The sequence below is a fragment of the Giraffa tippelskirchi genome, chromosome X, assembly GCF_054371585.1.
Source record: "Giraffa tippelskirchi isolate mGirTip1 chromosome X, T2T-mGirTip1v1.2.pri, whole genome shotgun sequence".
Classification (NCBI taxonomy): Eukaryota; Metazoa; Chordata; class Mammalia; order Artiodactyla; family Giraffidae; genus Giraffa; species Giraffa tippelskirchi.
The window spans coordinates 36,532,684-36,559,473 of NC_137289.1; the positions used below are offsets into that span (position 1 = coordinate 36,532,684).

A 26,790-nucleotide genomic window follows, 5' to 3' on the forward strand; every position below is an offset into this window, starting at 1 on the left:
TGTATGGAAATACAAAAACCCTCGAATAGCCAAAGCAATCTTGAGAAAGAAGAACGGAACTGGAGGAATCAACCTGCCTGACTTCAGACTATACTACAAAGCCACAGTCATCAAGACAGTATGGTGCTGGCACAAAGACAGAAACATAGATCAATGGAACAAAATAGAAAGCCCAGAGATAAATCCACGCACCTATGGACACCTTATCTTTGACAAAGGAGGCAAGAATATACAATGGAGAAAAGACAATCTCTTTAACAAGTGGTGCTCAACCACTTGTAAAAGAATGAAACTAGAACACTTTCTAACACCGTACCCCAAAATAAACTCAAAATGGATTAAAGATCTAAATGTAAGCCCAGAAATTATAAAGCTCCTAGAGGAAAACATAGGCAAAACACTCTCTGACATAAATCATAGCAGGATCCTCTATGACCCACCTCCCAGAGTAATGGAAATAAAAGCAAAAATAAACAAATGGGACCTAATTAAACTTAAAGGCTTCTGCACAATGAAGGAAACTATAAGCGAGGTGAAAAGACAGCCTTCCGAATGGGAGAAAATAATAGTAAATAAAGCAACTGACAAAGAATTAATCTCAAAAATATACAAGCAGCTTCTGCCGCTCAATTCCAGAATAAGCAACCCAATCAAAAAGTGGGCCAAAGAACCAAACAGACATTTCTCCAAAGAAGACATACAGATGGCTAACAAACACATGAAAAGATGCTCAACATCACTCATTCTCAGAGAAATGCAAATCAAAACCACAATGAGGTACCATTTCACGCCAGTCAGAATGGCTGCTATCCAAAAATCTACAAACAATAAATGCTGGAGAGGGTGTGGAGAAAAGGGAACCCTCTTACACTGTTGGTGGGAATGCAAACTAGTACAGCCATGATGGAGAACAGGGTGGAGGTTCCTTAAAAAATGGAAATAGAACTGTCATATGACCCAGCAATCCCACTGCTGGGCATACACACCAAACCAGAATTGAAAGAGACACATGTACCCCCAAGTTCATCGCAGCACTGTTTACAATAGCTAGGACATAGAAGCAACCTAGATGTCCATCAGCAGACGAATGGATAAGAAAGCTGTGGTACATATACACAATGGAATATTACTCAGCCATTAAAAGAATGCATTTGAATCAGTTCTAATGAAGCAGATGAAACTGGAGCCTATTACACAGAGCGAAGTAAGTCAGAAAGAAAAACACAAATACAGTATATTCATGCATATATATGGAATTTAGAAAGATGGTAATGATGACCCTATATGTGAGATAGCAAAAGAGACACAAATGTAAATAACAGACTTTTGGACTCTGTGGGAGAAGGCAAGGGTGGGATGATTTGAGAGAATAGCATTGAAACATGTATATTATCATATGTGAAACAGATCGCCCGCCCAGGTTTGATGCATGAGACAGGGTGCTCAGGGCTGGTGCACTGGGATGACCCTGAGGGATGGGATGGGGAGGGATGTGGGAGGGAGGTTCAGGATGGGGCACACATGTACACCATGTACACCCATGGCTCATTCATGTGAATGTATGGCAAAAACTACTACAATATTGTAAAGTAATTATCCTCCAATTAAAATAAATAAAAATTAAAAAAATATTCTTTAAATACACATTTATTTCTGTTTTTATTGGGCGGCATCTGCGTGCATGTTAAGCTGCTTCAGTTGTGTCTGACTCTTTGCAATGCTACGGACTGTAGCCCACCAGGCTCCCCTGTCCATGGGATTCTCCAGGCAAGAATACTAATACACAAACAGGCAACTACATGAATAGTTAAATCATGCAATACAGAACCATTCAGAATGAGTGCTTAGTTAAACTTTCTTCTTATATATTTGGATCTTCATTATGCTTTTATTTTCAGATAAACTTGGAGGACATCAGAGATCAATGAAAATCAACATCTCTACTGCCTTTATGCAGTAGTGATAACCAACTAGGAAACATAATAAGACAAAAAAATTCATTCAAAATAGCAATGAACTTTTAAAGCACCTATAAGTAAATTTTAAAAATAAATCAAGATCATTGTCTAGAAGTTATTGAGGACATAGCAACTGGAAAGACCTGCTATACTCATTATAAAAATGTCAGTTCTCCACCAAATTAATCTGTAAATTAAATGCAATTTTAAAAGATATCCAATATCATTTTTTTTGGAGTAAAAAAATTGATTCCAAAATTCATCTAGAAGAATAAAATCCAATAAATAAGACAAATGGGAAAAGAAGACTATGATAGGGGAACAGGTGCTATAAGATTTCAAGATATATTTTAAAGCTGTAATAATTTAAAAATTGATGTATTGGCACAGAGATAGACAAATGACTAAAGGAACACACTAGTGCCCTGAAATATGTTCATGTACTTAAGTAAATTTGGCAGGATGACAGATGACCATTGTAGAAATGGTATGCAAATTTGTAGAAATGAATGCAACTCAGTCATGATGTATTATCTTTCTCATACATTGTTGAATTTGGTAATGCTTTCTCATAAAACTGTATCAGGTTTTTTTTCATATATGGTAAATTTTTAAATCATTAATTGTGATTCTTAAAGTCAGATTATAGGAATATCCAGGAATATATCTTCTTGAATTAATTAAGTAAGCTACAGATTTCTAGGTACTTGTCTATTTTACTTAGGTTTTCAAATTTATTGGTATAAAGATATTCGTAATTATCCTCTTGTCATTTATTCTAGCTTCATTGGAATATAATTGACATGCAACATTATGTAAGTTTAAGATGTACAGTGTGGTGATTTGATAGACATATACTGCAAAATGATTACCACCATAACTTTAGCTAACACCTCCAACACATAATTACCATTTTTTCTGTGTGTGGTGAGAACATTTAAGATTTATCCTCTTAGCAAGTTTCAAGAATATATTACAGTATTGTTAACTATAGTCACCATGGTTGGATAGTATCACCGATTCAATGGACATGAACTTGGGCCCATGATTTACATTAAATCCCCAGAATTTATTCATCTTGTAACTGGAGGAAGTTTTTACCCTTTGATTGACATGCTCCCATTTCCCCCACCCCTTAGTACCTGGTAACTGCTATTCTACTCTGTTTCTGTGAGTTTGGCTGTTTTAGATCCCACATATAAATTATGTCATGGTATTTTCCTTTCTCTGTCTCTTATCAATATATCACTTAGCACAGTTCAGTTCAGTTGCTCAGTCATGTCTGACTCTTTGCGACCCCATGAACCGCAGCACGCCAGGCCTCCCTATCCATCACTAACTGCTGGAGTCTTCCCAAATCTATGTCCATTTAGTGATGTGATGCCATCCAACCATCTCATCCTCTGTCGTCCCCTTCTCCTCCTGCCCTCAATCTTTCCCAGCATCAGGGTCTTTTCAAATGAGTCAGCTCTTCGCATCAGGTGGCCAAGATACTGGAGTTTCAGCTTCAACATCAGTCCTTCCAATGAACACCCAGGGCTGATCTCCTTTAGGATGGACTGGTTGGATCTCCTTGCAGTCCAAGGGACTCTCAAGAGTCTTCTCCAACACCACAGTTCAAAAGCATCAATTCTTCGGTGCTCAGCTTTCTTTATAGTCCAACTCTCACATCCCTACATTACTATTGGAAAAACCATAGCCTTAACTAGATGGACCTTTGTTGGCAAAGTAATGTGTCTGCTTTTTAATATGCTGTCTAGATTGGTCATAACTTTCCTTACAAGGAGTAAGCATCTTTAAATTTCATGGCTGCAATCACCATCTGCAGTGATTTTGGAGCCCAAAAAGATAAATACAGCCACTGTTTCCCCATCTATTTGCCATGTAGTGATAGGACCAGATGCCATGATCTTAGTTTTCTGAATGTTGAGCTTTAAGCCAACTTTTTCACTCTCCTCTTTCACTTTCATCATGAGGCTCTTTAGTTCTTCTTCACGTTCTGCCATAAGGGTGGTGTCATCTGCATATCTGAGGTTATTGATATTTCTCCTGGCAATCTTGATTCCAGCTTGTGCTTCCTCCAGCCCAGAATTTCTCATGATGTACTCTGCATATAAGTTAAATAAGCAGGGTGACAATATACAGCCTTGACGTACTCCTTTTCCTATTTGGAACCAGTCTGTTGTTCCATGTCCATTTCTAACTGTTGCTTCCTGACCTGCATATAGGTTTCTCAAGAGGCAGGTCAGGTGGTCTGGTATTCCCATCTCCTTCAGAGTTTTCCACAGTTTATTGTGATCCACACAGTCAAAGGCTTTGGCATAGTCAATAAAGCAGAAATAGATGTGAAGAGATACCCCATGTCCAAGGTAAGAGAAACCCAAGTAAGACGGTAGGCACTGAGAGAGGGCATTAGAGGACAGACAGACTGAAACCACAATCACAGACAACTAGCCCATCTGATCACACGGACCACAGCCTTGTCTAACTCAATGAAACTAAGCCATGCCGTGTGGGGCCACCCAAGACTGATGGGTCATGGTGCAGATGTCTGATAGCATGTGGTCCACTGGAGAAGGGAATGGCAAACCACTTCAGTATTCTTGCCTTGAGAACCCCATGAACAGTATGAAAAGGCAAAAAGATAGGACATTGAAAGATGAACTCCCCAGGTCGGTAGGTGCCCAATATGCTACTGGAGATCAGTGGAGAAATAACTTCAGAAACAATGAAGGGATGGAGCCAAAGCAAAAAAAAAAAAAAAATTTAGCATAATGCCCTCAATAATTTCCAAGGATGCTGAGTAAAACATTGCATTTAATTGTGAAAATAACAGATGTCCATAATCCAGAGAATTCTCCAGATTAATATTATAATTAAATTATTAATATCTGAAGTAATATATAATGATACAATTAACATTATATTCCCCTATCATTGTTTATAACATATATTAATTAATAATGAATTAATTTTGGTATATTACAGTGGAAAATACAGCAGTAAAAATTAATGAACTGAATCTACACGTCAACATGGATGAACATCATAAACATAATGAGACAACTAAGTTCCAGAAATCTATATACATATGAAATCATTCTTATATATTGAGAAATGAACACATATGCATACATGTTGAAAAAATTAGAAAACATGGACTGCAGAGAAAGCAAATTCATGATGGGGACTGCCTCTGAGGAAGGGATTTGGGACTGCAGAGTAGAGCACAGGGAAATTCAACTTTGTAATGTTTTATTTCTTTAAAAAAGTCTGAAGTAAACATGAGTATCCATTCAAGTGGGATATTTTACTTTTTATTAAAATTGTGGTGATAATAATAATAAACAAAGGTTCTGAGATGGAAAAAAGCTTTTCAAGGCTTATAAATATAGAAGCGTGATTAGAACACAATTAAAGAGGGATGGAGCTTCCTAGGTGTTGGTAGTGGTAAAGAACCCACCTGCCAATGCAGGAGACTTGGGTTCTATCCCTGGGTCGGGAAGATACCCTGGAGGAGGGCATGGCAACCCACTCCAGTATTCTTGCCTGGAGAATCCCATGGACAAAGGAGCCTGGCGGACTACAGTCCATGGGGCCACAGAGTTGGACACGACTGAAGCGACTTAACACACACACACAGAGTGTCAGGAGACAGTGGTTGTAGAGATAGACAACCGCCAATCAATGTAGTGTTTTGAGGCCATGGTAAGAAGTTCCTGCTTTATTTGCTTTTACTCATTGAAAAACTACCTTTGTCAAAGGAAATATGAATAAAATCTCATGCTCAGTCATACAAACAGTAGTAGAAATCTTGCCCACTCTGGGGCAGGGGCATTTCAGTTTGATTCCTTGCCCATTTCTCTGTTTGCTTTCTCTTTGGAAGGCAGTGAAAGCTCTCTATGAAGTAACATTTTTTTCCATTTATATACTTGCGTGCATGCTCAGTCGTGTCTGACTCTCTGCGACCCCATGGACTGTAGCCTACCAGGCTCCTCTGTCCATGGGATTTTCCAGGTAAGAGTACTGGAGTGGGTTGCCATTTCCTTCTCCGACTTTATATACTTACTAACACACAAAGTCAAATGAAGGAAAAAGTAGAATTAATGAATAAATAGAATAAATAAATGGCTAAGGATATGGTCTCAGGAATCAAACACCCTGAGGCTGAATCTCAAATCTACTATGCTATGTGACTTTGCACAAGTTAATTTTTTTAAATTGTTTTCCCCATCTGTTAATGGCAATAATAATAGTACCTACCTACCTCACAGGATATATGATATTAGAAAGCATATGTGAAAATGTCCAATATATTATTGAACATATAATAAGTACTCAAAAGATGCTTTATTATTAAGTTTATAACTTATTATTGCTAACAAAAACAAATAAAGGAGGGGACAGAGTTCATTAGATGGAATGGGATGGGATGGGGGAGGGAGACTAGGAAAGCCAGTAAAGACTTTAATCAGGATTTTACATTTCAACTGAGTTGTGATGGATTAAAAAGAGTTCACTAGGTAGGAGGAAATTGGCGGTGGGCAGTATTCTAGCAAACAGCATGCTTACAAGTATGGAGGACTAGAAATGGTGTGGTTTCATTGGACAGAATGTACAAGTATATATGAGAGAATATAAAAATAGAGAAACAGATTTACTCTAAGTTGTGAAGAGTTTTTTATCATGTTGGAGTAAGGAGTTCAAATCTAACCCTGAGAATAACAAGGAGCCCACAGAAGTTTATAAGCAGGAGAGTAACATAAGATTTTGAGAATGATAACTATTCCGAGGGGTATCTTTTAGTCAAGGGTAGGCCTAGACAACACTGTGAAATAGGGAAAGTTTAAATTCTCCTCCACACTTGCCTGTTGGCCTCTCTTTTATCATCCTCTTTCCAGACATGACTAGTGCAGCCACGCCTCCTTAGATCCAGCAAGCTTGTTTTCCCTGGTCAGGATAGATATCCTTATTACATGAACATTAGGCTTTCCTGGTGGCTCAGGCAGTAAAGAATCCACCTGCAATGCAGGAGACCCAGGTTCAATCCCTGGGTCAGGAAGATCCCCTGGAGAAGGAAATGGCAACCTACTCCAGTATTCTGGCCTGGAGAATTCCATAGACAGAGGAGCCTGGCAGGGTACAGTCCTGTAAAGTAAGCTCCAGGAGATAAAGTATGATCTAAATGACTGTTATGTCCCCAGAACCTCACACAATACCTATCATATTACATGAGTCACTGAGTGTTCATGGCCTGTTACATGAATGGATGGATCAAGAGCAGGAAGGACTCCATGCTTTTTTGGGGGGGTGGGGTGGGGCAGTGAGAGTCCCATGGACAGAGGAGTCTGGCAGGCTACAGTCTATGGGGTCGCAAAGAGTCGGATACTACTGAGCAACTTTCACACACAATGAAATATATGATTAAGAGGTGAGTTGGTCTCTTTGTAGTGATGGCAAAATCAAAAACTGAACATTAGCACGTGATCACTTGTGTAGTCATGAATTCATTGTCTTACAAACAGGTCTTGGATTTAAGAGAAAAAAAAAGAGATGACTTTCCAAGTATCTTTTAAGCCTGTGTTGATAAACCAAGCCAGTATTCTCTATAAAATCCTAACTGCCTCATAATCTCCCTCAGGCTCAGGTCATTCTAGGCATTGTGTCCCAGAAAAGTTATTTTCCGACAACGGTGGATCCCATTCTGCCTCTGTGCATAAAGTTGTTTAAAGCAAATTTGGAACTAGGCTTTTGACAGCTTAGGATACAATGTCTATAAAGTGGCTGTCAAAAAGACCATCAAATGTCTGTATGAAAAAGGTACTGAAATTCTGTGCTTGTGCAAAAGACCAAAATGGTCAGATGTTAAGGGGGGGATCAAGCTGGCCACAGGACTTCTATAGAACTAGCTAAGGAGCTCTGGCCTGGTGCTGGAAGGGACTGACTTTGTTCATAGCCCACTTCTCTTGAGCAAGCTGGGGAAGGGGAAAGGTAATGTTGCTCTGGCTTGCTGAAATGGGTCAAAGACAGGAAAGAGTGGGAAATAAGAATAGTTGCGGAGAGGGTAGGGAAGAGAGAATTTAAAGAGAGAAGTGGACATTTGTTGAGTTATATGGAGAAGATAAACATTTTAAAGTAACGAATACAATAGCCATGGGCAGTAATCTTCTGTGATGGCACGATCTTAGTATTACTTGGCTCAGAGTATGTGTGTCATATTGGCCTCAGTCTCTTCAACTGTAAAATAAGAGGACTGTACTAGTGGCTATTTGCAGTCCCTTCCAGATCCAATATTCTGTAATTCTATGGTGGAAATGACGCAGCATCAAATTACAGTTTGCCTGGTTCAAATGACAGAGAGGATGCTAACTTGGACCGTGGTGATTAATACCACTTACATTCACATAAGTGAAGCCCCATTACATTGTCTCAGATGAACAGCTATATAACTGACCCAAAAGAATTAGAGATTGCTGCTTTTCAGGGGCAACATATTTACCAAAGATATATTAGTATATAAATAAGCAGAATGAAGTTTCATTCATTACAAGTGTATTTCCCAGAACACAATAGTTAAAACAACAAAATTTTCTTTGGATGAATGTGGCCAAGTTTGAAAGGAAATGGGACTCAAGATCTCAACTCTGCTGCTCCTTCTCTGGTAGATGGAAAGAAAGGAATGATTTCAAGTGACTGCCTGTAGAGGGGTGTCCAGACAAACTATCTATCCACCATCAACACTACCGCCCATCCTGAACAAAACATATATTGGAAACCAAGGAAATCAGATTAAAATGAGCATTAATAACAGGTCTGAGGAAAAAGTCAGAAACAGACAGACACATTATGGATTGGGTGGGGAGAACCATGGATAGAAAGAGCCAGTCCTACCATTTTATCTTAGTAATGATGTTATGAGCAAAGTTATTGAATGAGTGTTTATGTATCAGACTCTTGGCATTTTTAGCAAAAGCCAGTGGGCATCACCTTTTTTGCTTTTTCTTACCATCTCCTTTTTACGGGTCTCTGTTCAGTTCTGCCAGTACTAGGATTCCAGAGTATGGCACTTAGAATATTCAGAAGACAGAAAGGCTGTCCAGATCTCTTCAAGTGGTGAGAGAATGACAACTAAATTGGCTGAAACCTACATTCATCCACTTATTTGCTCATTGATTGAACCAAAGTTTGTGCTGGGCCTGGTGCTGGGCATTGCTGTAAAGTTACAAACAAGGCAGACATGGCCCCATGCCCTAGAAAGCTTATCTTCTAGATAATAACACAATAAAAATAAAAAGAATCACACAAATAAAATTGTGATGTGATTATAAGGGAAATTTTGCTATGAACCTAAAACTGCACTAAAAAACAAAATCTTTAACTAAAAAGTGAGTTGCAAGTGTGCATATTTAGCTTTCCATCACAGTGAAGAGAGTTTTATTTATGTAGCCTGATTTGAGTGTGAGATTTCTGTGCATGAGTTTGTTTACATACCCAATACATAGGCACTCTACCTACTGAGGTAAAACTACTGAGGTTCCACCTGATACTGATCAATTTAAAGCATATGCTGATCTTCAAATGAAGACAGAGGAAAGCTATGCCATCTCAGGTCAGAACAGGACTAGATCTTCCGCAAGTTTTCTATGGAAAGCATCTGGTTAGAGGCATTTGATTATTTTGTGCTTTCAGTCATTTCCATGGACTCCCTCAAACTGCTCACGGATTGAGTGGATTTAGGGGAAATCTACTCTGAGAGGCTGAAGTGGTCACTGGGGATCCCAGATGGCTCTACGATGCTGCACCTGGTGATCTTTCCTCTCTTCTCAAATCATCTCCTTTGAGGCAAGCCCATTTATCAACCAAGAAGTGATATTTTCTAAGGTCAAGGTTTTATTCTGATAAAAATTAGCTCTTGGACCACCAGAATGCAATACTGTGGCTGGAAAGAATGCAAGTCTTTTTTTTTTTTTTTTTAAAGGAATCTCTAGGGTATCACCAGCTAAATCAGAAACAGACAGGAAAGCAGGTGCTGGGACATCAGGAAGCCACTTAGCTTGTCATATCTCCAACCTGAGTCTTTTGCAATGACTTTATACTTACCTCCTCTGAGGAGATAAGCCAAATAGATGGTACACTATGTTTACAAATCCGGGACTTGGTTTAGAGCCCTTTGTTTTCTCATTTATAAAGGGAAGGGGAACAGGGAAGAAGCTGTCTGAATAATGCAGATTTACAAAAAAACACAAGCCTTAATCATCTGTCTACGTCAGGCAAAATTTGGGATGAATAATCTGAATAATTTCCTTATTACTTCACGTCATTATGTGCATGGGACAATCAAATAAACCCATTTCCTTTCATTTAGCTTCCTTTCAGCTTGAGAAATGGTGTACTCAGTTTAATGCACTGTTGGAAAGCTGAACAATCTCTTTTAATTTCCTGATTTCAACTCATTCAACAACATTTATGGAGCACCTACTGTGTGCCAGGAACTGCCTTTTAAAATTTAAATGAGTCAGATTTAATATTTCAGTAGTGTATTTTCATGACTTTATACCTTTGTCAAACAATTATGAATGCACATATTTAGTTGAAAGGCTAATGGCATGGTAACAAGCAAGCAATTCTAGTCCAGCTGCGTGACAATTAAAACAACTGAAGTTGATTTTGTCAAGCTTGGCCCTTAGCTGAGGATTGATTCTCATGCTAGCTTGCGTGCCAGAACTGAAGCTACTAGCTCCAGCCTTCCTTTTCTCAAAAATCGCTGGATCCTGGGCCTTCTGTCTAAAGCTCTTGAGTCAACTTTACTATTGAATAAATAAAGCCAGATTTTTGTCTGTGTGCTCATGTGGGCATGCTGCAGCTAGCAAAAATAGATGCAGGAAGTCATATTGCTTGCCTGCTACCCTTTAGCTGCTTCCTTTAGAAGCGGCTTTAAGCTTCTGAACAGTAAAAACCCTACACATTCCTAATATTTGTTGTTGCCATCATTCCCGAGGGTCCCCACCTCCTGCTTGTTTGCTGTAATTGGGGATTTATACCCTTCAGCAACCGTATGATTTTTGCCCCCCATATTGCCCCAACTCACTGGGCATTCTAACTGGTTTCCTTTAGACACTGACCCTCAAACATTTTTCCAGTTTAGGCCAGCAGCACTGCTCTTGGTTGAACAATGTGTATACCACAGGCGGGCCCTTTCAAAACCTATCTCCTCCATTAAGACCTGAAGGCTAATAAATACCCCACTCAAGGAATAAGCACTGAAATTTTCTTCCAATTCTTCCTATACCACTTACAGGCAAGATGGCGGCTGTCCACAAAGGTTCTCAGTGAGATTCTCCCACTCGTCATTCTGGACCCCATTCCTTCCCACCTTGGTTCCTACTCAGAGCTACTTCTCCTTTCCCAAGCAGGCAAAGTATAGTTTCATTCACATTCAGATAATGGAGACTTATATGACGTTTCTTTTAGGTAGCTTTGCGTTTTGAAAAAACTGTAGGGAAGAATCCCAGGGACGGGGGAGCCTGGCGGGCTGCCGTCTAATGGGGTCGCACAGAGTCAGACATGACTGAAGCGACTTAGCAGCAGCAGCAGCAAGAGACAGAACACATATTTAGTAGGAGAATTTCATCCATGAGGAGATGAGGTAATTACGGACGGGTGCTGTCCAACTATTTCACAAATCGCAATACAAAGGCTCAGCAGCTTTCAGCACTCTGACAAAACACTGAAGCAGGTGTCCAAAGACCAACAAGTAAAAGGAGATAGTCAGACCATGACTTCAACAAGTCTGTAACTGGGCCCTGTGGATAGATCGCTGACCTCTACTGACAAGAGACTTCCCTTGTGCATTATTTCTAGACCTGTCTTTAAAATTAGAAATGTCTTGTTTTTATTAGTAAGTACAACACATGCATAAAAGGGAGGCTTCCCTGGTGACGCAGATGGTAAGGATTCCGCCTACCAATGCAGGAGACAGGTTTGATCCTTGAGTCAGGAAGATTCCCTGGAGGAGGGAATAGGGAATGTCAACCCACTACAGTATTCTTGCCTGGGAAATCCCATGGACAGAGAAGCGTAGCGGGCTACAGTCCATGGGGTAGTAAACAGTCGGAGACGACTGAGCAACTAAGAATCCACGCACATGTTTTGGCCACACCTCGCGGCTTGTGGGATTTTACTTCCCCCACCAGGGACTGAACCTGCCCCCTTGGCAGTGAACCACTGGACTGCCTGGGAATTCCCTTCATATATTTAAAATAATAAAAATAAAAGAAACATACCTATAACCAGCAGAACAAAACACTCAGTTTCGGCGCGGCCCTGGCGAGGACGGGAAGCAGATGGCGACAGCGTCGCAGGAACCGGCGGAGGCAGCGAGTTTCCGGTTTTATAACCATTGCTCCTCCTCCCTGACTCGTGGCTGCAAGGCCTGGGTCGGATCCTGCCGCGGTGGGTGGAGCCGCTTGGAGTGGAGTCCGCCTGGGGGCGGGCGGGCTGGTGGCGCAGCTGCGCGTGGAGGTTTCTGGGCAGTGTAGTGTGGAAGCCATTGTTCACCTTGTCCTTATTCTGCATATTCTGTGTTGACAAGGGTGTGCTTGCGTGCGTGCTAAGTTGCTTCAGTCGTGCCCGTCTCTGTGCTACCCTATGGACTGTAGGCTCCTCTGTCCATGGGATTCTTCAGGCAAGAATACTGGAGTGGGTTGCCATTTTCTTCTTCAGGGAATTTTCCCCACCCAAGGATGGAACCTGGTCTTTTACGTCTCCTGCATTGGCAGGCGGGTGATTTATCATTAGCGCCACCTGCCCAAATGAGAGGGAAACAGCAACCCATTCCAGTGTTCTTGCCTGGAGAATCCCATGGACAGAGGAGCCTGGTAGGCTACAGTCCATGGGGTCGCAAGAGTCGGACACCACTTAGCGACTAAACCACCCCCCACCATAGCAGCAGAACAGTAGAGCGTAAACGGTATGTGTCATCCATACTCGGGTTCGGGCTTCCCAGGTGGTGCAGCTGTAAAGAATCTGCCTGCAATGCAGGAGAGGCAGGTGAGGCACGTTCGATCCCTGGGTAGGGACGATCCCTTGGAGGAGGAAATGGCAACCCACTCCAGTATTGCCTGGGAAATCCCATGGGGTCGCAAAGCTCAGACACATACACTCAGTCTCCTGCCATCGGCTTACAGCAACAGATGCTTATTCCTCAGCGGGTGTTGCGCCCCCTCCACCGGGGGTGGAGGCAAAGCTGTGCCTCCAAGCAAACAGAGCAAAAAGAGTGGAAAGTATTGGAATGATGAATACATAATTCAGGATATTACGTGAGTCAAATCAGTCAGCTCTTCGCATCAGGTGGCCAATGGATTACATAGTCCATGGAATTCTCCAGGCCAGAATACTGGAGTGGGTAGCCTTTGCCTTCTCCAGGGGACCTTCCCAACCCAGGGATTGAACCCAGGACTCCCGCATTGCAGGCGGATTCTTTACCAGCTGAGCCACCAGGGAAGCCCTTTAAAGGTATATGGTTTTTTTTAAAAAATGCCCTGGACACTGATGTTCTTAATAAATCCTGACTTCCCCTCCGCTAAAAAAAAAAAAAAAAAAAAAAATGCCCAGTTTCTGTGATGTCTTTTGTAAGTCCTTGGCTAATAGTTTTCCTTCCCTCCCAAGAAAGAAACCTAATATCCTGAATTATGTGTTCATCATTCCAATACTTTCCATCACAGTTTTTCCATATATGTATGTACCTCTTGGGCTTCCCAGGTGGTGCTAGTAGTAAAGAACCCACCTGCCAATGCCAGAGATGTAAGAGATGTGGGTTCGATCCCTGAGCCCCTGGAGGAGGATATGACAACCCACTCCAGTATTCTTGCCTGGAGAATCCCATAGACAGAGGAGCCTGGTGGTCTATAGTCCATGGGGTCATCAAGAGTCAGACAGGACTGAAGTGACTGAGCTCGCATGCATGTACCTCTTAAAATACAGTTTAATCTTTTCATATATTTGATTTTATATAAACAGAATCATCCTGTGTGTATTCTTACATGACCTGTTGTAGTTCAGTCTCATTCATTTTCTCTGCTTTATTTATTCTCCAGTGTTTGGATGTGACACTTCCGTATGCTTGTTTGACTGTTTTTTAGCTATCATAACAACTTCTATGGATATGATTCCTGGTGCAGGTTTGTTTTAGAGTCTAAAATAGAAGTGTAATTGGTAGGTCATATGCTGAGTGTAGGTACAACTCTACTATGTAATGCCAAATGGTTTTCCACAGTGATTGTACCAACTTACACTCCATTACAGTGTGAAGAACTAAGTTCAGAGGAGTCTTTGTGGAAAACAAATTCAACCAGTGGTAATTATACTACCCAATAGCCCCATTTATCAGTAAAGTAGACCACAAGCCTCATTCATTTAGATGTTTAAGTCCACACTCTATCTAGTTTTATAGCTCATGGCTACAGCTTCAGGAAATATTCCATCATCAGAAAAATACACAGTACAAAAGCCCTTGAAACTGCATGATTTATGTTATGCACTATAACCCTGAAAAGGAAGAAGAAAAAAGGCAGATGACTGAGAAGAAGGTAAATACAACACCCCACCATTGTGTTCCATCCACTCCACTGCTTGAGTTTTTATTTGTGTGTTTCTCATTTATGACAAAAAAAAATTTGAATGTGTAGATAATGATTTTTAATGAAAAATTTTCAAACAAACTACACAAAAACAATAGATTGAACACCTGTATATTCACCACCTAGATTTAACAAATGTTAACATTTGTTACAACATTTCACACATTTTCTTAGATAGATAATAGTAAAATGATTCTATTACCAATTCTGACTTGAAGGAGAGTTTCCTACCATTCAAGTCAATGCTGAAGCTAGCTACTGGGAGATAGGATTAGATCCCACAGGTTAATGGCTCTGTCCTGCAAGACTGCCCCCTCACCCCACATCAGATGCCAATTTCAAGTCCAGATTGTCACATGTACTTCTGGCCTACTGGCTACAGATTGGCTGTTCCAACCTCTCTAATGCTGCAGGATTTGGGTTTGATTAATTTGGTGGAGCAGCTCACAGATCTCAGAGAAACATTTTACTTACTAAACTACCTATTTCAAAACCGGGTAGAAGAGATGTACCAGGCAAGGTGTGAGGGGGCAAGCTCCTAAGGCGCCACTCTCCCCAGACCTCCACATGTTCACCAACCTAGAAGCTCTCTAAACCCTGTCCTTTTGAGCTTTTATGGAGACTGCTACATAAGCAAGCTTGATTAAATCGTTGGTCATTGGTGACTGAATTCAATATCTAGTCCTTCTCTACACCCTAGAGAAACTGAAAGTTTTAACCCTCTATTCATGAGATTGGCTCCACTGGCAACCAACCCCCATCCTTAGCTGCTTCCCAAAAGTCGCTTCATTAACAAACCGAAGATACCTTTATTGTTCTCATTGCTTAGAAAATTCCAAGGGTTTTAGGAGCTGGGTGACTGAAACAAACACCAAATATATATTTATTATTAGAAGTCACAATATCACAGGTGGATATGAAATAAAATATTTCCTTAAAAGTGAAGCCCCTTTATAATCCTCTCCTATCCATTCTCCTTCCCCTCCCTCTTTTCCCCCGAAGTAACCTCTCTCCTAGAAGTTGTTGCATGTCTCTTCTTTTTATTTTTAGGCACATATATATGTGCCTGGGGTTCCCTGGTGGCTTAGTAGGTAAAGAATCTGCCTGCAATGCAGGAGACCAGGGTTTGATCCCTTGGTTGGGAAGATCCCCTGGAGGAGGAAATGACAACCCACTCCAGTATTCTTGCCTGGAAAATCCCATGGACAAAGGAGCCTGGTGGGCTACAGTACACAAGGTCACAAAAATCAGGCACAACTTGGTGACTAAACCACCATGTATGTGCCCATAAACTATACATAATTTTTCATTCACTTAAAAATTTTACACAAGTTGCATCATGTTGTATCTATCATTTGGGAATATATTTTTTAATTCAACATTAAGTTTTGGACATTTGTCAATGTAGTATACCACTACCTCTTTAATTGTTACTCTGTGTATGATTCCATTATGTGAGGATACTACAGTGTATTTATTCATTCTTTTATTTATGTGGGGTTTTTTTGCTTCTTCTCTGTTGTCAGAAACACTGCAAAGAACATACCAGTGCACTTCCTGAAGTTTTCAATTGCGTACCTGGAAGGGAAATAACAAGACTGCCAAGAGCAAACACTTCCTGCTTTATTACAGGTTGCCACCTTGTTCTCCACCCTGACTGTGCCAATGTACTCTTTCTCCAGAAGAGTATAAACATGCCTGCTTCCCTCTCCTCATAACTTCCCTTCTCAGAGTGCAGACTTCGAGGGGATGGTGAATAGTGGCCTGAGGAGTAAGGAGAAACTAGAGAGTTGGAAAGGGCTACATCACCAGACTTGCCAAACACTCTAGGAAGCTGGATCCTATTCTGAGAACCCATTGAAAGGTTTTCATCAGGAGAATGTCCTGATCAATTTTCCCTTAAGAAAGATGACAGGAGCCAACATGGAGAATGGATTGGGGTGGGAAGGCAGGCTTTAGAAAAGGCCTTTGGAATAGGAAGGGACTGAGGGCTACTCAAAGATCCGTCTAGTCAAGTCTATGGTTTTTCCAGTAGTCATGTATGGATGTGAGAGTTGGACTATAAAGAAAGCTGAGCGCCGAAGAACTGATGCTTTTGAACTGTGGTGTTGGAGAAGACTCTTGAGAGCCCCTTGGACTGCAAGGAGATCCAACCAGTCCATCCTAAAGGAGATCAGTCCTGGGTGTTCATTGGAAGGACTGATGTTGAAGCTGAAACTCCAATACTTTGGCCACCTCATATGAAGAGTTGACCATTTGAAAAGACCCTGATGCTGGGAAGGATTGGGGGCAGGAGGAGAAGGGGCTGACAGAGGATGAGATGGCTGGATGGCATCACCGACTCAATGGACATAAGTTTGGGTAAACTCCGGGAGTTGGTGATGGACAGGGAGGCCTGGCGTGCTGCGATTCATGGGGTCGCAAAGAGTCGGACACGACTGAGCGACTGAACTGAATTGAACTGAGGGCTACTCAAATGTATCCCCACTTCGCTAAATCTCTTTGTTTTGTTTTTCAATGAAAACAATAAATTCTCATTCCCACAATAATTGATTCTCTTCTAGTGGCACTTCAAGGTTCTAAAGTTCTAGCCTAAAGGAAAAGAGAACAGGTTTTGCTTCCATCGTCTGGCAGTTTTATAAAAGACACATACTGTGCCGAAGAGACATACAGCCTCTGTCAGTTGCACAAACCAATAAACACACCTTTATTGCTAATTACCATTTTCTTTTTGTGCTACTGTTTGCCAAATGGCAATGAAAGCTGAAGCACAGATGCTCATTAACATCCTTCTTGATTTACTGACAATTCAGCACTGACAGTTCAATAAGCTGAGGACTCAACCCAAAGATTATTTGTCACTGCATTTTGGGGGCGGTGTCTTCCCTCACCTCTTGAACTGAACAGCCTGTTCACATTTGTAACAACTGAACCGAAAATATTAGTGTTTTAAATTTATGTTGCATATTTTTAATGAAAAACTCAAAACATTTCTCCTCTGTAAGGGAGCAATATTTGCCACCCTAATATTATATGTCTCTTTGAGAAGAGGATTCATTTCAGCTGATTAATTTTAAGGCCCAAAAGACTCAGGAATAACCTTTGATCTTCCCCCTGAAGCCTAAAAGAATGTAGACAGAAGAGCTGTTCCAGGAAGCGTTATCACCATAGCTAAGTAGCTGTGTTGACAGGAAGAAATCCAGCAAACTCTGCTTATTAAAATTCCTCTCCATGTCCTGTTGTCTCTGCCTGGCCCAGCACCCATTTATTTACCAAACATTCGCTTTTCCGTCTCAATGTCGCTTGTCTTCCTCATCTTTGAAGTCCCAAACCACAACCCCCAATATTCTCTTTTGTCTTTAACTGAGGATGATATTTAAGGTAAAGGCTTTGGCCATTTTGATGAATTACTTGGTTTTCCTGGGTCTCTCCCATGTGTACACGTTATTAAACTTCTGTTTGATTTTCTCCCGTTTATCTTTCTCATGTCAATTTAATTCTTCCACCACTCAGAAAATCCTGGAAGAGTAGTACTAAGTCACTTCAGTCGACCCCATGGACTATAGCCCACAAAGGTCCTCTGTCCATTTCCTTCCCCAGGAGAGCTTCCTGACCCAGGGATCAAACCTGCATCTCTTGCATTTCCTGCATTGGCAGGAGGATTCTTTATCACTAGCACCACCTGGGAGAGGAAAAATTTTCTTCCTCCTTGACATTCTCATTCTTTAATTTACCTTCATAATAAAATCTATGGACAAGAAAGAAGTTTTATGGACCTCATTTCCCATAAGGAGAAGCTGGAGGGTATGCTCAAATGATGTTTAAACTTATTTGACCTGTCTACAGCTGAGTATAGAGAGCAAAAAAATGCTTACTTCTTTATCTGAGAAATAAGGACTTCTTTTTCCCACAGTTTTATTGAGATATAATTAACATATTGCATTACTTTCAGATGTACAACATAATGATTAGGTATATGTATTTACTGACAAATGATTAGCACGATAATTTTAATTAACCTCCATCATTTCAGAAGCTTTCCTGGTGGTCCAGTGGTTAAAACTCCGAGCTTCCAATGCAGGGGACCTGGGTTTGATCCCTGGTGGGACAACTAAGATCCCACATGCTGCACTGCAAGGTCAGACAAAACATCCATCACGTCACACAATTACAATGATTTTTCTTGTGATAAGAATTTTTAAGATCTACTCTCTTAGCAACTTTCAAGTATACAATAAAATATTATTAACTATAGTCACCATGCTGTACGTTATATCCCCAGAACTTATTCAACTTATAACTGGAAGTTTGTGCCTTTTAACTCCCTTCACCATTTTGCCTCATGCCCACTCCCCCCAACCCTCTACCTCTGGCAATCATTCATCTGTAAGAGGCTTCTGGAAAGTGGAGCTTAAACCTACTTGTGGATTCCTGGATGGAGAAATACTGAATGTGATAGAATAAACTCTTTTTGAACCCATCTTAAATGGCTGATCTATCATAAGAGCTTCACATTTATTCATCTGGGAGGAGGGATTCCAGAGCAAGATCAGGCCTCAGAAGATGTTGCTGAGACAATATGAAGCTCCAGCCAAAAGCATTGTTCCCTTCACTCTGCACTGTTCTTGACAATTCGTTCTTTATGTTGGAGATAGGAGATAGTTTCATATTTGCCAATTTGTAAATCCTCTGACATTTGGTGACCCCATACAAGAAATATTTTAAAATAAGTTTCTTTTTCTTTTTGTCCACTATAAATTCCCCTTTCACACATATTCACTCAACACATGATCTTTAATCTATATTGGATTTGGTCAATATAGGATCACTGATTACTTTTCCCTGGTGTAAGAGATACCAAGTCATATATGGTGGTTGTTTAATAGTTGCTAACATTTCCTGGTTGATATCTTCATCTAAGATATTTAAAAAACACTAAATGTAAGGTCCAAATGATATAAGCACTTATACACATCAGGGCAGAATTGTGGTAATAGTAGTAGTGACCAACTTTTTTACAGATTATTTTCTACAACTCAAGTCTTTCATTGGAACTGATTTGGGACTTTCCTTTTAACAAAGTTACTAGTAGATGCTAAGTCTTTTATACTTTTTTCTTTGCGTAAAACCACCAGGAAATGACAAAGGAGAGACAGAGGCACCCAGTCTCTAAAAATCCTTAGACACACAAAAATTTGCATGTACATGTTCAGAGAAGCTTTATTGGTAATAGCCCCAAACTGGGAACAAACAAATGTCCCATCATGGATAAGCGGTTAAGCAAGCTCTGGTACATCCACACCATGAAATTCTACTCAGCAATAAAAAGAAAAGGCTATTTATAGTACACAGTAACTTGGATGGATTTCAAATGCATTATGCCTAGTGTCCAAAAAAGTCAGTCTCAAAACGTTGTATCCTGTATGATTTCATATATATAATATTCTTGAAATGACAAAATTATAGAGATGGAGAACAGATGAGCAGCTGTTTGGAGTTCGCTATGGTAATGAATGGTGTGGGGAGCAGTGTGTAACTATAAAGGAGTAGCACGAAGAATCTTTGTGAAGATGGAATGGTTAATTCTGTATCATGGTTCTGGAGGTGATTATATTTAATAAAATCACCAATGTCATTTCTGCTTTTGATGTGTATGTGTGTTCAGTTGTTCAGTCATGTCCAACTCTTTGCGACCCTGTGGACTGTAGCCTGCCAGACTCCTCTTTCCACGGGATTCACCAGGCAAGAATAATGGAGTGGGTTGCCATTTCCTACTCCAAGGGATCTACTCAGGGATCAAACCTGCATCTCCTGAATTGGCAAGCAGATTCATTACCACTGTGCTACCTGGGTGGTTTTGATACTATAATATAATTATCTAAGATGTAAACCATCTTAGGGAACTGAGTGAAGGATACCCTGGGCCTTTCTTTACTATCTTTGTAACTTCCTGTGAGTCTGTAATTATTTCAAAATAAGAAGTTAAGAAAATAAAACACTAATTTGAAAACTAAAAGGATTCTTTAAAAATGTAGAACAGTTTCTTGAAAACATTATGTTTAATCACACTTTAGTTTTAACCAGATACAACAGAGTATTTAAATGTCATAATAATTTCAAATGGAAAAATCTTATGTTCCAAAAATATTCAGTCATAGCTGAATCAATTGAATTCTCTTAAATTGTTGTTATTTATTTATTTTTTAACTCTGCTCCAGCAGTGTGAGTATTCTCTGGTTTTTTTCACTTAGAACCATTCACATATAACCTGGTCTCCTTACTGTAAGTTGAGAATGAATTGAGCACAAAAGGAAATGGCATCCAGTATTCTTGCCTGGGAAATCTCATAGACAGAGGAGCCTGGAAAGCTACGATCCATGGGGTTGCAAAGAGCCAGACATGACTTAGCAACTAAATAACAACAACTGATCAAGAGCTCTTCCAAACTGGCAAAGGAATCCTACATACAGTTGGATGGAGGGGATTGGATCATGCATTTGTGCTGAGTGGACAGCATGATGTCAGCAGGTGGCAGTAGAGTATTATGACCACCAAGTAAGAACTGAATATTAGACTTTAAATAGTTGCTAAGAAAAATTACTAAAACCCTAAATATTCCCCATATTCTCTAACAATGCTAACATATATTTCAATTCCATAAAATATATGAACAATTTTGACCAGAGAATAACAGAGTTGGGCTAAGATGTATAAGCTTGGGAGATACCTTGGCTGACTCATAAGCTAAGAGACTCACTGCCACGTGCTAACCTTGCAGGGTGTGCAGTTCATGACTCAGGAAAACTCATGCCTCAGGAAAGTCACAGACTGTTACATGCCATTAATATTTGGGTCTTCTGTGGATATTTGAAACTTTGAATTTTAAATCCTCAAACCTCAAAGATTTGCTCTACTTAGCTTAGGGGAAAGCATTGGATTAAGAGATTAGTTTTTCTCTAGTTTCAAGTACAAAAAATAGAATTCTGTATTAACCAGCTAAATTAACAAATTTAAATCAGTGTTTAGTCACTCAGTCGTGTCCAACTCTTTGTGACCCCATGGGCTGTAGCCCACCAGGTTCCTCTGTCCATGGGATTTCCCAGGTAAGAATACTGGAGGGGAGTGCCATTTCCTGCTCCAGGGTATCTTCCCAACCCAGGGATTGAACCCAGCTCTCTCGCATTGCAGGCAGACTCTTTTACTGACTGAGCCAACCAGGGAATCAGTAAAGTATACATCTTTTAGAGAAAACACTTTAAAATGAATCAGTGTTCATGTACAATTATATAACTACTTCAGTAAACACAGTTATTAAAATGCTTATAGAATCAGAAATTGCATTAATAATGACAACCCAGGGACCAATGAAAGTCAGATCATATGTCTGAATATTTTAAAAGTCTAACAGAAATTCATGAAGTTCAAGGAATTGAATATTTTTGCTCTCATTAAATGTAAAGAAACATGTAATAGCAGACTTAAACTCTGTGGAAGAAATTTGCTTTGTGTTTTTCAAGAAGGTTGGAAGAGATGGAAGAAGCTACAAACACAGATTTCAGGTCAATCTAAGAGAAAACCTTTGAATGAATAGACCTTTGGTCTGATTGGTGAGATAGTTTGCTGCAGGAAATAACAAAGTCTCTCCGTTTATGGGAGCTTTCAAGCAGAAACTCAAACCCAGGTTTCCAGTCAGAGATACTGTGATACTCAAATACTCAAGTTTTATTTTATCTTTTTATGATCTCCTCTACCTCATCTACACTTCGTAATAAAAATAGCTAATAACACTTTTAAGCACTCATTATCTGTCAGGCACTTTTCTAAGTGCTTTTCATATCTTCACTTATCAGATATTTATTGAACAACTGCATATGCCAGGAATAATTTTAGGTACCGGGGATATAGCAATGAAAAGAACAAATAAAAGTCCTCTCAAGTTCCTTGTATTCTACTGTAGGAAGAAAGATGATAAATAAAATATCAGATGGTGGTAAGAGCATTGAAGAAAAATGAAGCAAATCAACAGACAGAAAATGACAAGGAAGGAAGTTCTCTTAGACTGGTAGGCTAAGGAAGGCCTCTCTGATTAAGCAACATTTGAGCATAGGCTACAATGAAGTGTGAGAGAGAGAGAGAGCCAGGTGGAGTTTTGAAGGAGGCTGGAGCTTGCTTGGTATGTTCAAGGCACAGAAAGGTGCTTTGAAAAAAAAAAGAAAGGTGGCTTTGATTTCTGCCTAATCTAATACCTCATCTTTCACACTTTCATTCTTGAAATACTTTAACCATACTTGATTTTGTTCAGTGTGTCAAAATCGTCTGAGTTTTTTCATGTGTGTATTCTTTGCCATAAGCACTATACTTAATACAATGTAAATGCTATGTAAATAGATGTAAATACAATGTAAATGACATGTAGATAGTTGCCACATAGGCAAATTCAAGTTTTGATTTTGGAACTTTCTAGAATTTTTTTTTCCAAATTTTTAAAATCCACAGTTTCTTGAGTCAGTGGATATGGCATCTACAGATAGAGAGGGCCAACCATATACCTTGCTCATGTTTTTATCCTATAGGGCTTTTAAGTATCTGGCAAAACATGGCTGCTCAATATATGTTTTTACTCAATGAATGGATATCGTAGGATCCCTGAGAACAAAGAGTTGATTCTGGGAACAATTTGTTCCTCTACTCCAGAAGCAGTGTTTATATGTATAATAGCATATATTTTGTGTTTGTCTTTTGGTATATGGAAGTTGAGCTTGGGGTAATATGTGGTGAAGGTTGTGAAGCGGAGCCAGAAGAAAGAAGAAAAAGGACAACATGGCTCAGGACATTTTCTTCTTTGCAAATTTCTGCTGACAACTAACTCTGTGTACTTGCAAGCTTCAGTGTGAGAAACTTTCTTTGAAAGGAAAGACATCATGGAAATTTAAGGTATCAAAATTACTTTCACTTAAAGGAGCAATTTCACATCTGATGCTAGAAATTACAGCCTATGATTTCCAGCCATTCCCTGAAATAAGATGTGAATTTGGTCATTATTGACTTGATATGATTTTCTCAAATATGTCTGACACTTTCAGAGGTTTTAGAGGTTTAGTTCTGCCTTCCTTTTCTTTCTCTCAGAATCTTTATATGCCCCCTTTCCATGTATCAGATGTCTCCAAATCACTTTACTCAGATTGTTCTCCCCTCAGCTTCGATTCAGTTGGATCTTTTCCACCATCTGGTTTCAGGCTTTTAAATGGGTATCTGGAGGCTAATATTTTCACATTCTAGTAAGAAATGGTAATTAAAAAATATGTTGCTTTTATTACCCTATGGTGACTGAAGGAAACCATCAGCAAACAGCACTACATTTTCCCTTATTTTAATGCAGCTGCATATCAATCAGATTCTCAGCTACTTGTGGATTTCTTTTTTCTGCTAGGTTAATGCAAAGATTAGATTTGCCAACAAACAGGATATATAGTTTCCTGCAAGTCACAAAAACTAGGACAAATTTGCCAGCTCCAGTGCTAAATCTTCAACTGGGTCTATGGCTCTCCAGGAAAGTTATTCTTCCTTGGGTTAGCAGGGAGAATGGCATGTTATGATCATTTGTCCTAACCAATAACATAAGTATGATAAAAGAAATTATGTACATCTCTATTTATCTGAATATCTATACAGCAACTGACATAATTTATGTACTGTTTTGACAATAACCACTTCAACAATAATTACTACTCAAGGCAATTGGGAAATGAAAATAAATGATTACATTCTGTGGAAATGACACTTAAGTCATGCTCAGCTCTGAGATATTATAAACAGAATTAGGTATTTGGCTAAACATCAGTAACACTCATATCAACGATTTTCTAGAAGAGTCCAAAATAAATTACACCTTGAACAAGAAATGGATTTCACAATAATTGAGTAAGGAAAGGACTATCTCTTCAGTAGAAATTTTGGTATCTGATGGCCTGTCTCTAAAACAGAGTTGCTGCGGCTGACTTCCACTCTTACCCTTACCACTTACCTCTTGCTTGAATCCTTTATTATCTGTTATTATAGATGATAGATAACTGAGCAACTGAACTGAACTGAACATGTAAACTTGAACTGGACCATCAGCGAGCAAGCTAGCTAAGTTGCTTCAGTCACGTCTGACTCGTTGCAACCCCGTAGACTGTAGCCCGCCAGGCTCCTCTGTCCATGGGATTCTCCAGGCGAGAATACTGGAGTGTATTGCCATGCTTTTATTATCTATTATTATCTATTCTATTAATTTCTCTGCTTTTCTTATCCCATCCACCTCTGGGCTGACCAGGCTTGCTGCTATATAAATGTAATTGTTAAGAAAGCTTAGGGGCTTCCCAGGTGGCACTAACAGTAAAGAACCCGCCTGACAAAGCAGGAGACAAGACACATGGGTTTGATCCTTGAGTTGGGAAGATCCCCTGGAGGAAGAAATGGCAACACACTCCAGTATTCTTGCCTGGAGAATCCCATGGACAGAGGAGCCTGGCGGGCTACGGTCTACAGGGTCACAACGAGTCAGACGTGACTGAAGCAACTTAGCTAGCTTGCTGGCTGTCGGTCCAGTTCAAGTTTACGTGTTCAGTTCAGTTGCTCAGTCATGTCCGACTCTTTGCAACCCCATGGACTGCAGTATGCCAGGCTTCCCTGTCCACCACCAACACCTGGAGCTTACTCAAACTCATGACCATTGAGTCGGTGATGCCATCCAACCATCTCATCCTCTGTCGTCCCCTTTTCCTCCCCCTTCAATCTTTCCCAGCATCAGGGTCTTTTCCAATGAGTCAGTTCTTTGCATCAGGTGGCCAAGGTATTGAAGCTTGAGCTTTAGCATCAGTTCTTCTAATGAATATTCAGGACTGATTTCCTTTAGGATTGACTGGTTGGATCTCCTTGCAGTTCAAGGGACTCTTAAGAGTCTTCTCCAACACCACAGTTCAAAAGCATCAATTCTTCAGCACTCAGCTTTCTTAATAGTCCAACTCTCACATCCATACATGACTACTGGAAAGACCATAGCTTTGACTAGATGGATCTTTGTTGGCAAAGTAATGTCTCTGCTTTTTAATATGCTGTCTAGGTTGGTCATAACTTTCCTTCCAAGGAGTAAGCATCTTTTAATTTCATGGATGCAGTCACCCTCTGTAGTGATTTTGGAGCCCAAGAAAAGAAAGTCTTTCACTGTTTCCATTGTTTCCCCATCTATTTGCCATGAAGTGATGGGACCAGATGCCATGATCTTAGTTTTCTGAATGTTGAGCTTTGAGCCAAATTTTTCACTCTCCTCTTTCACCTTCATCAAGAGGCTCTTTAGTTCTTCTTCACTTTCTGCCATAAGGGTGGTGTCGTCTGCATATCTGAGGTTATTGATATTTCTCCTGGCAATCTTGATTCCAGCTTGTGCTTCCTCCAGCCCAGCATTTCTCATGATGTACTCTGCATATAAGTTAAATAAGCAGGGTGACAATATACAGCCTTAACGTATTCCTTTCCCGATTTGGAACCAGTCTGTGTTCTATGTCCAGTTGTAACTGTTGCTTCCTGACCTGAATATAGATTTCTGAGGAGGCAGGTCAGGTGGTCTGGTATTCCCATCTCTTTCAGAATTTTCCACAGTTTGTTGTGGTCCACACAGTCAAAGGCTTTGGCATAGTCAATAAGAAAGAAGTAGATGTTTTTCTGAAACTCTCTTGCTTTTTCAATGATCCAACAGATGTTGGCAGTTTGATCTCTGGTTCCTCTGCCTTTTCTAAATCCAGCTTGAACATCTGGAAGTTCACAGTTCATGTACTGTTGAAGCCTGGCTTGGAGAATTTTGAGCATTACTTTGCTAGCGTGTGAGATGAGTGCAATTGTGAGGTAGTTTGAGTATTCTGTGGCATTTTCTTTCTTTGGGATTGGAATGATAACTGACCTTTCCCAGTTCTGTGGCCACTGCTGAGTTTTCCAAATTTGCTGGCCTGTTGAGTGCAGCCCTTTAACAGCATCATCTTTTAGGATTTAGAATAGCTCAACTGGAATTCCATCACCTCCACTAGCTTTGTTCAAGTTTACATGTAGAACACCTTATTGGTTGGAAGGACTTGAGACAAATATTTTAATTTTATTTGGTAAATTTGTAAAATATGACATAGTATGCATTTTGCTCTCCCAACTCCATCCCATCAATG

General features: G+C 40.0%; 1 protein-coding gene across 2 annotated transcripts in view; it reads right to left on the minus strand.

Annotated features, from left to right (window-relative positions):
- LOC145536418 (uncharacterized) overlaps positions 1 to 12,614 on the minus strand; it is a 96,845-nt gene extending 84,231 nt beyond the window's left edge. For both annotated transcript variants that reach the window (XM_081565767.1, XM_081565766.1), the window contains exon 1: positions 12,242 to 12,614. In XM_081565767.1, coding sequence (XP_081421893.1) covers positions 12,242 to 12,533 — 292 coding nt within the window. In that variant the 5' untranslated portion in view covers positions 12,534 to 12,614. The remainder of the gene's footprint in view (positions 1 to 12,241) is intronic.
- Positions 12,615 to 26,790: the final 14,176 nt, after the last annotated feature.